Genomic DNA, 15,867 nt, shown 5'->3' with positions numbered 1-15,867 from the left:
GTGTAGCTCAACAACTCTTCAAATATTATCACGATATGAAACTTGAAGATGTTAAGTAACTATCGCAAAATTATATTGCGGGTTGTGCGTCTGTCTAACCCCGATGGGACTAATATTTCCAGGTATTCAGCTTGAATTATCAATCATTGGCCTAGAATGTTAAGCTCATAAATTTGTATATTTGACGTACCTAAGGATGGTGTATTTTTATAAAGTTTAAGATAGATAGATACATAATTAAGACATACCCCACCTAACAACTAGTATTTATATCTACCGCGGTCACTTTCGATTGTTTATCAATGACTCGGCATTATTTGTTGTCATTGGTGCGTATTTTGTAAAGCTATTATTACCTGTAATTTTTTGTGTTTATTTTATGCTGCTTGGACTATCATCTTAATATACATATATCAAAGAAAACTACATCGTCAATCTCTTAAATGAGGTTACTACTTTTAGGCTATAAATATCTAGGCAAGCTAGGTACGATGCACTCGGCAAAGTTAAATTTTTTTGGTGGGTTTCATATGTCAGTCATGGTACCTCTCCTTGCGGTTGCATAGGTGCTGCAGTCTCTTATTCTCTGTTGGCCAGGAATTTTTTGCCTCGCTATGGCTTTGAGTGATATAGGTTTAGATCATAGTTTCCCATCAGATTTAAAATTCACTCTCCCTCCTGATCATAGGTCTTTTTGTGATAATGTTAGAGCAAAAGAACGCAATAATTTCTTGACATCATACCAAATTAACTTGGCCAACCATTTTGTAGCAAAGATTTAAAGGCAGATCGCTGTATGACAATAAGCTTTTTAGCTTAGATCAAACAAGCAAAAAAAAAGCATTTGATTTACGTCATTATGACGGAGATCTTTTTCAAGACTAATGGAAATTACTATAAAGAGAAACAAATCGAACCAAAAAAGACAAATTTTTTTTTCCGTTTTCCTATTTTCATTTTACCCCTTTTTTACTCTCTTTAATACAACACAAATGTTTAATAAATTATTTGGCAAAACCAAGCCAAAAAAGACAATAGAAGATGAAGAGAGTGTGCTACCCGATGAACATAGTTCGACTGATCAATCCACACCGTCCTCAGAACATACACCAATCAAAGAAGAAGACTTGAAATTCTATCAAGGTGGTGTACGAGAACGATTTAAGCCCGTCGTCAAATGGGTGGGGCGCATTGGCTTTATTGCCAAAGGCGTAGTCTATGGCTGTATTGGTGTCTTGACTTTGACTAATCTATCTGGCGCCCACACACCTAACGGAAGCGAGGGCAATGAATCACCACAGGGTGCCTTTTTATTACTAGGTGGTATTCCATCAGTAGGAAAACCTATTCTTGTCATTATGGCCATCGGATTATGTCTGTATATTATTTGGAGGTAAGCAAAAAAAAAATTTATTGACGATTGATATTGTTATCCTAACCGTTTAACTTCAAAAGAATGTGGGAAGCGATTTCAGGTCAAGGTTGCGACGCAACGTTCAGCAAAAAAAAGAACTTCTTTCGATACAGATTATCACCTTTTGTTAGTGGTTGCGTTTACATTGTCTATGCCTATTATATCTTTCAGATGCTTGCACAAACCGAGCAAGAACAACAAGAATCCGCCTCTAGTCAGCAATTCCCCGCTTCCTGGAGTAAAACCAAGCTTGGTAAAGCAGGTGTTGGTATTATTGCGATTGCATTTGTCATTGCCTTCTTTACACAAATCATCAATGCCATCACAGGAAACTTCATCAAAGATCTTAAAACCAGTGAACCTGACGCCAATAAATATGAAGCCTTTATTGTTCATTTGCTAGGTCGTATCGGTTTTGGAGGAAGAGCAGCTTTGTTTGGGACTATGTCCGGTTTCTTTTGGGATTCGTTAGCTAGACAGAATGAATCCGGCAACAAAAATATGGTGGCTGCAGCCATGGCCAAATTATCGACATCGGGTGGCGGTAGATTCTTTATGGGTCTTATTGGTGTTAGTCTCGTCATTTACGCTCTGTTTGCTGTTCTAAATTCGTATTATAAGTATTTCCCAAGCCCACCTCAAAGTAGAGTCACTTACCACACCAACAAAACTGTGAATCCTGAAGAAGACTAAAAACTAAAAACGTTACACCTGTATTTAATATCTACCTCATATACTGTATATATATACCAAAAATAAATAATCCTTAATTACTTATCCTGTATGACAGCTGGTCTCATCTTTATAACATGTGTCATCGCCGTTTTCCAATGTTTACGCATTGTGTTCGATGATGGGAAAATAAATACTTACTTTTAGCAGTAATAACGCGGAGACAGATTGTAACAACGACCAAAACATTGAATCCCGATAAAAAAAATCATTAAACTCATACAGGAACGTGAATTTTATTCGTAGATCAATTAAACTAAGTGGCTAGTAGTTTAGTGTGATCTTCATAATAAAAAACTTTGTATTTAGAAGTATTACGAATATATATACCACGCATATAATATAGGACTGTACGAGTTTATTTTACCAAAACCCAATGATTTGTGTCATTGGTGATCCAAATAAAATAGGCTATTGTAACGACAGCCTAATATGGGCTATAATACTGATGTTTATCCCTCCCCCACAAGGGGTTAGACACATTCTTTCATTGTCTTTGCCTCAACAAGTCATCATCTCTCTTTTTTTTTCGTGCCGGAGATAGAAAAACAAAAAAAAAGGCAAAAAAAAAACGTCAAAGGACAGTTGTTCTCTTTATAAAATATTTTTAAAAGCATGAAGGATAGTAAACAAAGTAATGAAGCCATAGAGAAAGCCACTTTGTCTACTATTCAAGCATTTGAAATGCTGAAAGAATTGCAAACAGGTAAAAAAAAAAAAAAAAACTCTCAGGGGGTTTTTAGTTTTTTTTTTTTATCTTCTTTGTGCTAATTAGGAAAAAGATTTAAAGCAGAAAACACGACGAGTCAACGCCATTAAAGCCAAGGCAAAAGCTACACAAAAAAAGGCAGTCAAAACACAAAAAAAGTTTGAAGAGGATGCACTGAAACTTCTTGAAGAAAAGAAAGAATTTCAATTGAAAATTAAAGAACTGGAACATGGAAACGAGCTGCTGAAATCAAAAAATGGAGTCATTGCTACGCAACTTGCCACTCACCAAAAACGTCTTGTAATGAACCAAAGCAAATTATTACTATTTACTCAGAATGACTGACATTATTTCATAGTGCGAAATGGATCAACTCAAGAAAGAGTGCTTGGAACTAAAAAAAGACAACAAAGTCTTTCCGAAGCAACTAGCTGAATTTAGACTTAAAACCAAAGAATTGAATCAGCAGATCGCGAACCGATGTCTAGATCTAAAAGCTGCACTAAAAGAAAAAGACAATTTGGTTGTGACACACCGACTGGAAATAGAAAAGAAAGATGATATAATCAAAGCGCAGCAACTAGTATCAGAGAGTAAAGACGAATTAATAGCAAAACAAAAGCAAGATTTAGAAACCGAAATCAAAAGAAAAGACGCCTTCCTTGCCAACCAACGACTCGAATTTGAGGTAGAAATAAAGAGAAAGGACGAACTAATCGCCAAGCAACTTTTGGAAATTGATCTTAAGAATGTGGAATGTTTAAAGTTTAAAAAAATGTCCAAAAAGTATAACAAGGCATTAAATACTGTGTCACCACAGGCTGTCAATAATGTCCAGTTTGTCAAGAAATTCCCAATCCTGGAATCAAGATGCAATAGTCTGTTGGAGAAATTGGACCAGACTGAAAAGGAGCGCGACATGCTACTATTAAAACTTAATCCAGTTAGGGCAAATTCCTGTACAGGTTCTTCTTACAAGGATAAACTGGCTAGAAGGGATGCACTCATGATTAATCAGCTTTCTTCTTCTAATCAAGCGCGTCACCAACTTCCACAATTTGTGGCTCGTCAAGCGTCATATGTTCCTCCACTTTCGACACTCAATTACCAGAGCCAAAAAGCTCCTCCTACATACATATCTCATGGGATTGTCTCACAAGCAACCCCTCAAGTACCTCCCTCACATCAAGCTCACATCTATACTTCACAACCCACACCTAACCAGACCCAAACAGGCGCCTCATTAGCTCATAACCCTGGATCTTTACCTGTTTATGCTCGCAATACTATTCCGATATCACGCAGTTCGGCTTCTATAAGCCATGTATCTGGGTTGCTACCGAAACCCACATCGTGTACACCTACACCTGTGACAAATACACCTCTCAGAAACACATCACCAATTCCATTAAAAAACATTCTTACCTCTAATATGGCGCCAGCTTTCAAACCAGTTGTGCCAGTTAAACATAATATACCATTGTCGGATGATCCCACACCTTTGACAATTACTCCTTCGACACTTTCAAATACTCCTACGACATTGGCATCCATGCCAAGCACTCCTAGGATAACTAGCCCGACTCCTGAGTCTTTTGAGAGTACAACTCATGAGGATACTGCTAAAATCACAACCGAAAACCCTTCTTCTTCTAATAGAAAACGATCGCTTCTGAACCGTTCCGTTCGAAGCGCACCAGAGCTTCGATTATTAGCCCCTGCATCCGATAAAATTATCTTGCGTGATCGAATTGGTCTTGCAGAAAGAAAAAAGCAAAAGATAGAAAGTTAGATTTTATTTCGAAAGTTTAACAAAAAAGAATAGATCGTGTAAATATAATAGACAAATGGTAGTTTGGGCCATTTGAAAATAAATATCAGTACAAACAGTTTGAACAAAAAAAAACGTTTAATTTTTTTGAATAGTGATGATTTAGGCTGTAACACCTTTAGGATGGTCTGTAATAATTGCATATTCAGACAAGATTGTGTTTGGTTTATACTGAGAAGGTCTTGAGAATTGCACCTTTTCGGATATTTCAAAAGGAGGAGTATCGAACTTTGTGTTAATGATACTGGTTGCTAGAATATTATCAGGGATTTTTTCATTTACCGGGATATCTCCATTGATGGAAGTGTTATCCGAAATCAGCATTTCACTTAATGGGAATTCTTCCTTGGTGGGTGGGACAGATAGTAATAAAGCTGCTTTCGCTTCCTTTACAGCACGAACAGCAAAATCGACAAACAATTCATCATAATTAGCAAGCTTCTTCTTGTCCTTCTTCTTGACAATTTCACGGATCATAAACCAGTCATGAACATAGTGTTCCTTGATCAATTGAATGTTTGTTTTTCCATCATCTTTTACTGCTTTAGCAAAATCCAAAATATCATCGCGTAAAACTTCTTTATCGCCCACAAAGACCATGACATTCTTGGGCAAGAAACGATCAAAGTCCTTTCGGACATGATGTAATCTCATGACGGGTAAATCTTCCACCTTGACGTGAGGTAAACCTAAATATTCCTTGTAGATTAATTTGGCTAGTCCGAGCGTGATCATGTCCTTTTTATGAAACAGTTTCCATGATTCTGAAGTCGTCTCAGCAGAGACCAAAGGTGAGGATAGTAAGACGGCAGCAGGAATAGGTATGCTGTAATTTTCTCTGGGACTGTTGAGGTCGTCCAAAATATCGGGTGTGTAAGTTCTCATCAAAGTCTCCAATGCAAATGCGCCGCCAGCGGAATCACCTGAAAAGACTACTTTGGATGGACAAACAGCAAGATCTTTGGTAAGATAATCATAGGCTCGGATGCAATCATTCAAAGGGCCTGGATATTTGTGTTTGGGTGCAAGACCTATAACCATGGCGTTGTCAGTTTTTAAATTCGTCTTTCTTTTTTTTTTTACCGAACATACCATATTCAACGGACATGATACACGCATAAAGATTGTGTTTACTCTTCATTAATCTAAGCCAATTAATAAATGCGTCCATGTACATGGTACTGTGACCAACTCTGAACCCACCACCTATGTATAAAAAAAAGTTAGCATGAAAGATATGGAAAAAAAATCAAGAAATCATACCGTGAATTTCAAAAATAACAATATCAGCTTTTTTCAATCTTTGAAGAGCAATAGCATCGTCACAACGAACCATTTCTGACATGATTAGCGTGCCTTTCCAATGTTCATTATCAAACTTGCGAATAAATCTCTTTTGACCATTTAAAGGCCGAGTCAAGTCTTTGACAATGTTACGGGCAGCTGTTGGAGGCATTTGAAGAGCAGTTCTTAATGTTTGAATAACCACACTAGGTGGTGAAGTTGTCTTGATAACTTTACGAATATCATCCATTTTTTTTCAAAGTTTTAGAATAAAGAAAGAAAGAAAGAATAAATGCTAATATTGAATTAAATTTAGCTTATATTTTTATAACCATATGATTATCAATTAGTTTTAGTCGTACAAAAAAACCTTTTTTTGCATTATTTAATTCCCCAAGAAAACAATAGAAAGCGGCAACAAAAGGGATGGATTTGAAACAGGAAATAAAATCTGTCAATAGGATGATCTTTTTCTATGCCGTTTTGAAACAATAATAAAAAAAAATACAGAAAAAAATGGCTGCATTTACAACTTGTGAGAAAATACGCTGACAACCACTTATTCTCACACCAAAATAAAAAAAAACGTGGCAGGGTTCAAAATGCTTTTATTTTGTAGTTTTCTATTATATCATTGGAGTCAAGTCTAAATTGGCTCATTGTGGGACGGTGGAAGTGGATGGATTCACAATGGTTGAAAATTCAGTCGCTTGTGTTTGCACTACAGTGGATGGACTTAAACCTGCTGGCGTATCCGCAGGTGCCGCTGTCTGGATAGTCGGTGCTGAAGGAGCAGTAACAATGGGCAATAATGGGGCTGCAGGAGTTGATACTGTTGAAACTGGAGGTAATGCTTGTTCAATAAGCTGCTGTGCCTCTGAAGCAGGCAAAGTAGGTTGAGCAGCAAGCTGTGGTTCAAGAACAGATGTTGTAGATTGGGCATTAATAGGCTTCTCAACAGGTGGTATTAAGCCAGCAGTAGTAATATGTTGTTGAACATGAGGTGCAGATTGAATGGTTGGTGTAACCGTAGGTTCAATGGGAACAGGTCGTGGTACAATTGAGGGTAATTGTTTAAGGGTAGCATGAGGTGGTGAAAGCGTAGGTGGTTGTGCTTCTAAAGGTGATTGTGCTTCTAGAGGTGATTGTGCCTGCACATGTGTATTGTTGTGAATAAGAGGTGGTAAAATAGAGCTAATAGGTGGGATTGTCGATTGGATATGAGGCAATTGAGGCAATTCTTGCTCATGGTCCACCTTTTGTTTCTTTGGTTGGGGCTCCTCTTCACATTTACGGCAAATAAACGTAATATCATCTAGACTCTTTTGTTTCTCTACTTGACCAGATTTTTGAAGACATTTGATATGTTGCCATACTCCACAACTTTCACAAGCAATCATGGGCGTACCATCATCCTAATACGAAAACTGATGAATACCAAAGTCTTATTTTCTCACATTTCTAGTTGATGTTACCAAATTGTTACCAGATACACCACAAACACAATCAAACATCCAACTTTCCTCTTCTAAATCCTTGTTTTTGGGTTTTCTACCTCGCTTTTTTTTGGGAATGGGGTTTCCATCCGCATCCAATTTCACCTTTTTAGGTAAAGGATTTCCATCAGCGTCAAATTTTTCTTTCTTTTTATACTTCTTTTTTGGTTTTTCATCCTTAACAATCATTTTAATGGAGACTTGATTATTTGCAGCATCACTCACTGGAGAAGGAAGAGGCTGTACATCTGGTTCTTCGCTTTGTTTCTCACGAGCCATGGCTCTATATTCACGTTCCATGATCCTTCTTTCACGCTCCATCAACCTCTCTTCTCTTGCTTTTGCTGCATTCTCTAGCTCCTGTTGCTCCTTCTCCATCGTCTTTTTCTCGATTCTATGTGATGATCTTGATCTTCTTTCCATGTCTTCGTCAAAGCTACCAGTAGATGTTTCAAGTGCCTCTAATTCTTTAATCATGATACGGGAACTTCTCTTTCGGTGGATGAGGGCCTCTTGCTTTTTGATTTCTCGCTCATGCTCTTCAAGCACAGGTATGATTTTTGGTATCAGGTCATTAATAAGCAACGAATAGAATCTCTGTTCGTCCACGTTTTTACTATTGGCATATTTCAAAGGAAATTGTTCCCACTCACACTTCGTAGCACAAACCTATAAATTACAATTACTAACCTTGATCAAGATAATGCAAAATCAACAGGAAAAAATCTTTCGGTCTTACCAATTTCCAAGGCATCCATTCCCCTTCATCTTCACTTTTATCTTCCTGTGGGATCTCCTCTTCCGCTGTGGTATTTCTACGTGAGCTTCTACGAGAGGAGGAAGATGCTGGTGTAGGTGCAGGTTTCTTTTTACGAGCGTTTGATTTTTTAGTAGGCTTTGGTTTTGGAGTTTCCTTGTACAGTCTGTTATCATCAAATAACCAAAAAGTGCTTCCCTTCTTATCATAGCCAACTGGATCGACTCTCCATTGTACAGCATCTTCTTCACTTTCGAGGTGCTCTCTAAACTTGTCTGGTTCATCCAATTGCCACTAACGAAAAAGAGATAAATAATGTGCGGCAAAGCTAAAGAGTAAAAAGCATACCTCACAGAGTAAATACAACAAATGGATTCTCGTATCTAATGGCATTGTAAAAAAGTTGACAGGTTCGTTTGTATCGTCATCGGTCGGGATAAAAGGATTTTCTTCGTCTGGCAATTTCTTTTGAAATTCTTTGGAAAAATGGATTTGCCAAGTGGATGAACTAGTAATTTAAGAAAATATAAGCAAACAGATATAAAAAAAGATATTGAAGGGTATCTATCAGTTACTTTATGAAGCGTTTTCCACTGACAAGTCGTAACATTCTGACAATCAAGTCTTCTAAGCGAATTCTTTCGGATGCATCCAATATCATACGCTCAAGATCCTATTTAGAGTTATTTAATATAAACAAATTATGCAAAAAAAAAGTTGTGCAACAACTTTTTTTTATTTTTTTTCTCCATTCCTCATTGTTCCATGCATTGAAAGAGAGAAGGATCAAGTAAACAAAAAATATGAAATTACCTCAGTTTCAAATACATAGTCATTGGCATCTGAATTACGCGAATAGATTACATCTTGAATTGTTACTGGCCAAGGGCGAAAGGCAGATTGAAAAGTATGAAAGAATTGTGCTATTGACGCAAATTCAATATTATTCCGCAATTGAAAAATATCTGGTAAAGAATTATTCATTCTTGAAAGTATTTAGTAGGTTGTTTGAGACGAGTTCAAGTCTTATAAGCAAAGTAAGATATGACAAAATACTCTGGTTAACAATTAGATTCAAGAAAAAAAAATATGTAAATAGTAGATCTATTTTGTTGGCCCTTGCCGTGTGTGCGTAAAGAAAAAAAAAAAAAAAAAAAAAAAAAAAAAAAAAGAAAGCCTTAATTGAATCACCGCACTTTTTCAATTCGATTAATTTCATTGGTTGCTAGGCCGTTGCATGGCTGGGGTTGGAATGGTGTGCAAGAGATGGATTGTGGGTAAGATGCACGCTGTTGATAGTTATCTGATTATGACCTTAATGTTACCAAGCTAACCAAGGTGTCGAAACAAACTAAATATTCCTTAATTCATGTTTTCCAGAAAGCGGGTTTAATGCGTTTAGGATCCTGGGTGTGTATGTGTGTGTGTTGATGCGGTGTGACAGTAAAGAAGACAGATAAAGAAGGGAATAAGATGAAGAAAGAGGGATTCATGCAATTTCGTACTTGTTACTTACAGGAAAATGATGATGATAGGCGGGCATCTAACGAGACAATGAATGTATCAAGTAAAAAAGGGCAGGATACTAATTAAGGTAATCAATAATCTGAAGCAGCGAGGAAATCAAGGGATTGAATATGGTGCGTGCTTTTTATCTTTTTATTGAATACATAACGGCTCGCGGCCTCTACTTTAGGTCATGCCGCACGTGATAAATTTCACTATTTATTTATTTTTTCTTTTGAAATATTTTTTTTTTCCCTTTTTATTTTTATTCTGATTTTTTTTTTTTTTTTACAGTAGTTGTTTTGGGTCGTAGGTAGACGAAAAATAATAATAATAGAGAATCCCTTTTTCTTCATCATCTCGTTATTTTAAAAGCCTTAATGTCGACGACATCTACAACGATCCAACAAGCAACCAGTTTGGAGGAAGCAAAAACTGGTAGTCCAACGACAAATAATATTTCACAAGTAGCACCACAAGATAGTAGCAGCAGCAAACTAAAGAAAGGTAATAATAGGTGTGTTTATACATTGTAGGACAAAATTTAACACAAGAAAAATTAATTAGAGAAAGGAAAGAAACAAGTTGATCCTGAATATGTCAAGTCTCCTTTACCAATTCAATCAAACGACACCAATAATAGACCATCCTCTACCACAACAAATGGTACTCCAAGTGGTTCTGTCAAACCATTTCAGAAGGGTGGATTTTTATCGTTATTATTATGTTGCACAGTTGGTGCTGGTTCATTTCTCGATAACAGTGATAAATCTTCTATTTCCAACAGCAAAAAGAATAGAAATAGCTCTCAAAAAGAAAAGCAAATTGTTATACCTAACAATAATGTAGAAGAAACGAAAATTACCAAACCTATTACTCCTCCAATTATCACACAAGTTGAACCACAACCTACAGAAGTTGAATCCACCTCTCCCATTTCTCTTCCTCCTCAAACCTCTCCTGTTGTAAGCCAAGTCCGTGTTATTGTTATGATTATCTATTTTAACCTTTATTCTTATTTAGGGTTCCACTGTTTGGCTTTTGCCTCCTTTGGACATTGAAGACAAAGACAGAAAATGCCTTGTTCTTGATCTTGACGAAACTCTAGTTCACAGTTCTTTCAAGGTAAGTCCTTTCCATACAGCAACGTAACTCCCTAATTCTTTGCGATTAAAATTTTATATGTAATAACCTACAGATTATTCCTAACCCTGACTTTATTGTACCTGTTGAAATCGACAATCAATACCATAACGTGTATGTATTGAAAAGACCCGGTGTTGATGAATTTATGCGTAAAATGGGAGAGAAATATGAAATTGTTGTATTCACTGCCAGTTTAGCTAAATATGCAGATCCTGTACTTGATATGCTCGATATTCACAAGGTAGTGAAGCACAGATTATTCAGAGAATCTTGCTTCAATCATAAAGGAACATATGTCAAGGTAAGGAGATCATAACAATTATCATTTTTATATTTATTCTCTGGCTAAAAATGAAATCTTAGGATTTATCACAACTTGGACGAGAACTCGCATCAACACTTATTCTCGATAATTCACCTGCTAGTTATATATTCCATACATCAAATGCTGTCCCTGTTTCGACATGGTTCAACGATCCTCATGACACTGAATTAACTGATCTCGTTGCATTTTTAGAAGATTTAACAGTCGTTGATGATGTCCAGCTTGTATTGGATAACGTAATAGATCCTTCTTCTTAAACACATTATATATTATTTACTTTAATAATCTTTTTCTCTTTCCCTCTTCTCTCTCTCTCTCTCTCTCTCTCTCCTTTTTACTATCTCTCATTCATTCTATTAATGTTAGCATACCCTCTTTTTTCCCTTTTTTCAAAAAAAAAAAACCTCTCCATCCATATTTTGTATATTTTTTTTTTACACCTTTTTTTTTACAATTTTTTTCTTAATACAGTGGCTCCTCTCCCAAAGTTCACTTTCCAAGGAACTGAATTCGCTTTCGTCTCCGACTAAAATTTATTTTCTATACAGCAAAAGTTAGTTTTTGTAAACTACAAAAATTCGCTTATGCCCAGTCTGGCTGGTCGATATTGTCGATTACAAAATAAAGTAACAGCCACAAGAAAAGCATATGTTTAAGAGAGCTGTCAACTAACGCGGTAAGAAAAAATGACGCTGAGAATATTGAAATTAGACTTCAATTAGCTACTGGCATAATTAGTTGGCCAATTTAGTTGTGGTTTATACCAAGATCTGCGCCTTCATCGATGAACTTGAAGCGTAGGCCCCAAAGAAAAACAGGTATACTTCCGGTTTGTAAAACTCGTTTCATTCTAAGAACTATTTCAGTTTGATAAGGTAAACACTAATGCAAAATTACCTAGTTTCTTTATTTATCTTTTCCTTATGAAAAGGAAGTCCTTATTTGATAAATAGATATCTCTAATAATCTAACCGTATATTTCTTGGAATATTTTGTGAGGCTTTTATTCAAATTCAACAGGACGTCTCTTCGAAAATGAATTGGCCATTGTTTAGAACTACATTGATCAAATTTTGTCGAATTTAACAATGGGTGTTATTTATTTTTTAAGCATATGTATAGAGAAATACGTAGTAATATTCCTCTTCCTAATCGCAGTTTTTTACTAATCTTTCAGCTGTGTAGTAAAGCTATGGGTCTACAGAAAAGAAGAAAGCAATATACTTATCCTTTGAATTTAAAGGTTTGGTTATTTTAATAAAGATGATATCTATTTAAGATAGGTTTTCGCGTCAGAGAGTTTCCAGGTGCCCTAATCCGAGTATACAATACAAAGTTCTAAAAAGACAAAAATACGCATAAAAGTGAAACTGTAGCATAAACATATTAAGTGGTCTGTCAACAGAGGAAACGAAATTGAATGTACATGAATTAGTGCATACTTGCAAACATTACTGTGGGTAATAAGTAGAGGTACTGCTAAACTCCATAATACCCAAAAAATTTATGAAGCACACAGGCGTATCACATTACTCCAAACACGCTACAATTGCTTGAATAGCTTTGACTGTTGGAAGAAATTCCCACGTTAGTCTATATGAAAGCAAACATTATGTATCAATAAAGATTGCTGTTACGAACAAAAACCGTTGTTTCGTAGAGCAATATAAAATGCATAATAGTGCTACAAGTCTTTAATTTCCTTACATGTTCATAATACACCTGCAAAAAAAAAAGGCATGAACAAAACCCAATTGTGTACTTTATCTTTGTCCAATCAAAAAGCGAACTTTGTGCAGTATGAAAATGATTTTTAGTCGGAGACAGAAGCGAATTCAGTTCCTGGGGAAGCGTACATTTGGGAGTAAAATAACAACTTCAAGCCAAAACGATTTATCGGAAATGTTCGGAGTATATGTTTGTGTGCGTGTGTTATCCGACAAAAAGATCTTAATAGACAGATTAACTTTTTTTATTGTTTTTGTTTCTTTTCTTTCCCATACACTTTTCTTTTAGTTCTTATATTATGAGTGTCATTATTTCACCCGAAGAGGTTGCAAAGCATAACAAGAAAGGTACGTGAAAACAGTAGATAAGTCTATCCTCAAACTAAATGAGATATGTAGATGACGTTTGGCTTATTATCCACGGTAAAGTATATGATCTTACCGAATTCCTTCCTGATCATCCTGGAGGACAAAAGATCATTATGAAGTATGCCGGTAAAGATGCTACCAAGGCGTTTGAACCAATTCATCCTCCTGACATCATCCAACGTTTCTTGTCTCCCAAGGTCTGTATGGGCTCTGTTGACCTTGCCAAACTTTCAAAAGTGGTTGTCGAAGAGACAGAAGAAGATAAAAAAGTAAGATTGGCCCGAGAAAATATGCCTAGATTAGAGGAGATGTACAACTCTTTTGATTTTGAAAGTAAGTCATTCCTACAAAAAAAAAAAAACTCTCACACTACACTTGCGCTAAAACCTTAAATATTATCATTTTTTAGCTGTCGCTAGATCTGTCTTAAAATCCGACGCTTGGGCTTATTATTCCTCTGGATCTGATGACGAAATCACGATGAGAGAAAACCATAGTGCCTTCCACCGTATTTGGTTCCGTCCTCGTGTCATGGTAAACGTAAAAGATGTCGACACCTCTACTACTATGTTGGGTTCACGTACTTCTCTACCTATCTATGTCACTGCCACTGCTCTTGGTAAATTAGGTCACCCTGAGGGTGAAGTTGTCTTGACAAAGGCTTGTAAGTCTCGCGATATCATTCAAATGATCCCCACTTTAGCCTCTTGTTCCTTTGATGAAATTGTAACCGCTGCCGGTCCTGATCAAACACAATGGTTACAACTTTATGTCAACTCTAACCGTGAGGTATCTGAGAAATTTGTCAGACATGCTGAGTCAAGAGGTATGAAGGGGCTTTTCATTACCGCCGATGCCCCTCAATTAGGTAACGTGTGTGTGTGTGGGGAAGAGGGAGGACAAATTAGTCAGTATTTTCCGGTTGGGTTAACCTTATTTACTCCGCGTAGGTCATCGTGAGAAGGACATGAGACAAAAGTATATCCAAGAGGAACCTGATGAGATTGCCCGTAACTCAACTGCCGTTGTACGCGACCAAGGTGCTGCTAGAGCTATCAGTCAGTTCATCGACCCTTCTTTGTGTTGGGATGATATCGCTTGGTTCAAGTCTATCACAAAGATGCCCATTTTGATCAAGGGTATTCAAACTGCTGAAGATGCAGTCTTGGCCGCTAGACATGGTTGTAAGGGTGTTGTCTTGTCAAACCATGGTGGTAGACAATTGGATTTTGCTCCTTCTGCTATCGAGATCTTGGCTGAGGTTATGGAAGCCCTCAAGAGAGAGAATTTAGATCAAGGATTTGAAGTTTACATTGACGGTGGTATCCGTCGTGGTAGTGACATTTTTAAGGCAATTGCTCTTGGTGCCACAGGTGTTGGTATTGGTCGTCCCTTTTTGGTAAGTTAAAGTAGTGACATAAGTGAAAAATAGCATAAGACTAATGTAAAGATACATAGTATGCCATGTCCTCATATGGTGTAGAAGGTGTTGAGAGACTTATGGGACTTTTCCAGGTAAGATATTAAGCATGTATAACGTTTCACATATCTAATCTATGTACATTTTGCCTAGGACGAATTCGAAATGGTGATGCGATTTATGGGTGTTACAAAGATTGCTGACATTAAACCCGACATGGTTGATATCCGTAACATTAAGGATCATTTTGTATCCAACCCCACAGATTATTTATCCAAGATTGCGTATGAAAAAATGCAGCCTAGACACAATTCCAAGTTGTAATAAAAGCGCTTTAGAACTTCTTGGGATCTATTAATAAATGGAATGTAAAAGCATACATGATATGCTTCATTTCAACATGTACTTAAAAAAAAAGACAGGCACAATAGAAATGTATTCCTGATAATGTAATACACAATTCGCACTTCAAATCCGGATAAATGAAATGATTTTCGGACATAACATGGGTTCACGGAGGCACTCTCCACAATCACATGCTTAAAATGACCAATGCTGATGAGAGATGATCGAGTTGGGCAATTAATATGATTGGCTTATGACGATAATTTGTGTAAGTATATGAGGCTTCATTATATGCACATAGTTCTAAGATGTCCATATTCTCTGACGAGAACTGAAATACAATGCTTCCAATAGACAATGTCGTGACCAATCAAAATTGACGTCGAAGATAAGTAAATCGAAATTGATGTTACTGTCCAATCAAAAATAGTTACATTTTAGAAACCATTAAAATCATGAAGCGCTTGGAAGGATTGTTGATGCGAATGGCAACCCTGAGCCTATAAAGCCCAGTGTTGTTCATGATAGATGATTGTTGAGACAATTGCTATCTACCCATACTAAGTACTTATGAAAACTACGGCCTTATTAGTAAATTATCTCTGACTTACCCGATGTTGACAGAAAAGACTCAAGACAAAGATGTTCATTAAGTAAGATGTTTGATGTAAGGATCAAAAAGCGCATGAGCGTGTCAGATGCAGCGAAACATTATCACCACCAAAAAAATACGTCGCAAAAATGGTAAAAATATGTCCGCTGTGGACATAATTTTACATTAAATATTGTGGTAGAAATGTCAAAAT

General features: G+C 36.6%; 6 protein-coding genes across 6 annotated transcripts; 4 read left to right on the top strand and 2 right to left on the bottom strand.

Annotated features, from left to right (window-relative positions):
- The first annotated feature begins 971 nt into the window (after window positions 1–971).
- Window positions 972–2,206, top strand: EV154DRAFT_444900 (uncharacterized protein). Its single transcript, XM_051597065.1, has 2 exons — window positions 972–1,393; window positions 1,456–2,206. Exons 1-2 carry the CDS (start codon window positions 993–995, stop codon window positions 2,105–2,107), a joined length of 1,053 nt encoding a protein of 350 aa, XP_051456677.1. The 5' UTR covers window positions 972–992; the 3' UTR covers window positions 2,108–2,206.
- A 527-nt stretch (window positions 2,207–2,733) lies between these two features.
- Window positions 2,734–4,647, top strand: EV154DRAFT_552438 (uncharacterized protein; the record flags this gene model as incomplete). The annotated part of the gene is made up of 3 exons (XM_051605056.1): window positions 2,734–2,852; window positions 2,929–3,155; window positions 3,214–4,647. The coding sequence occupies exons 1-3, from the start codon at window positions 2,762–2,764 to the stop codon at window positions 4,645–4,647; spliced, it is 1,752 nt and encodes a 583-aa protein (XP_051456676.1). The 5' UTR covers window positions 2,734–2,761.
- Window positions 4,631–6,339, bottom strand: EV154DRAFT_512014 (Alpha/Beta hydrolase protein). Its single transcript, XM_051601878.1, has 4 exons — window positions 5,950–6,339; window positions 5,779–5,892; window positions 4,969–5,717; window positions 4,631–4,881 (listed from the first exon to the last, which is right to left on the bottom strand). Exons 1-4 carry the CDS (start codon window positions 6,218–6,220, stop codon window positions 4,789–4,791), a joined length of 1,227 nt encoding a protein of 408 aa, XP_051456675.1. The 5' UTR covers window positions 6,221–6,339; the 3' UTR covers window positions 4,631–4,788.
- A 287-nt stretch (window positions 6,340–6,626) lies between these two features.
- Window positions 6,627–9,207, bottom strand: EV154DRAFT_564571 (uncharacterized protein; the record flags this gene model as incomplete). The annotated part of the gene is made up of 6 exons (XM_051605846.1): window positions 6,627–7,385; window positions 7,446–8,135; window positions 8,206–8,517; window positions 8,572–8,731; window positions 8,799–8,896; window positions 9,037–9,207. The coding sequence occupies 6 exons, from the start codon at window positions 9,205–9,207 to the stop codon at window positions 6,627–6,629; spliced, it is 2,190 nt and encodes a 729-aa protein (XP_051456674.1).
- A 902-nt stretch (window positions 9,208–10,109) lies between these two features.
- Window positions 10,110–11,457, top strand: EV154DRAFT_538491 (HAD-like domain-containing protein; the record flags this gene model as incomplete). Its single annotated transcript, XM_051604280.1, has 5 exons — window positions 10,110–10,236; window positions 10,465–10,694; window positions 10,753–10,854; window positions 10,928–11,119; window positions 11,239–11,457. The coding sequence occupies 5 exons, from the start codon at window positions 10,110–10,112 to the stop codon at window positions 11,455–11,457; spliced, it is 870 nt and encodes a 289-aa protein (XP_051456673.1).
- Window positions 11,458–13,088: 1,631 nt separating this feature from the next.
- EV154DRAFT_512008 (FMN-dependent dehydrogenase-domain-containing protein) lies at window positions 13,089–15,182 on the top strand. Its single transcript, XM_051601877.1, has 6 exons — window positions 13,089–13,275; window positions 13,327–13,629; window positions 13,706–14,164; window positions 14,247–14,695; window positions 14,755–14,811; window positions 14,870–15,182. The coding sequence occupies exons 1-6, from the start codon at window positions 13,227–13,229 to the stop codon at window positions 15,038–15,040; spliced, it is 1,488 nt and encodes a 495-aa protein (XP_051456672.1). The 5' UTR covers window positions 13,089–13,226; the 3' UTR covers window positions 15,041–15,182.
- Window positions 15,183–15,867: the final 685 nt, after the last annotated feature.

This window comes from Mucor mucedo (assembly GCF_025094135.1).
Source record: "Mucor mucedo strain NRRL 3635 chromosome Unknown EV154scaffold_58, whole genome shotgun sequence".
Lineage (NCBI taxonomy): Eukaryota > Fungi > Mucoromycota > Mucoromycetes > Mucorales > Mucoraceae > Mucor > Mucor mucedo.
The sequence above is the reverse complement of the archived record's forward strand: the minus strand, read 5'-3'. Positions and strand labels throughout refer to the sequence as shown.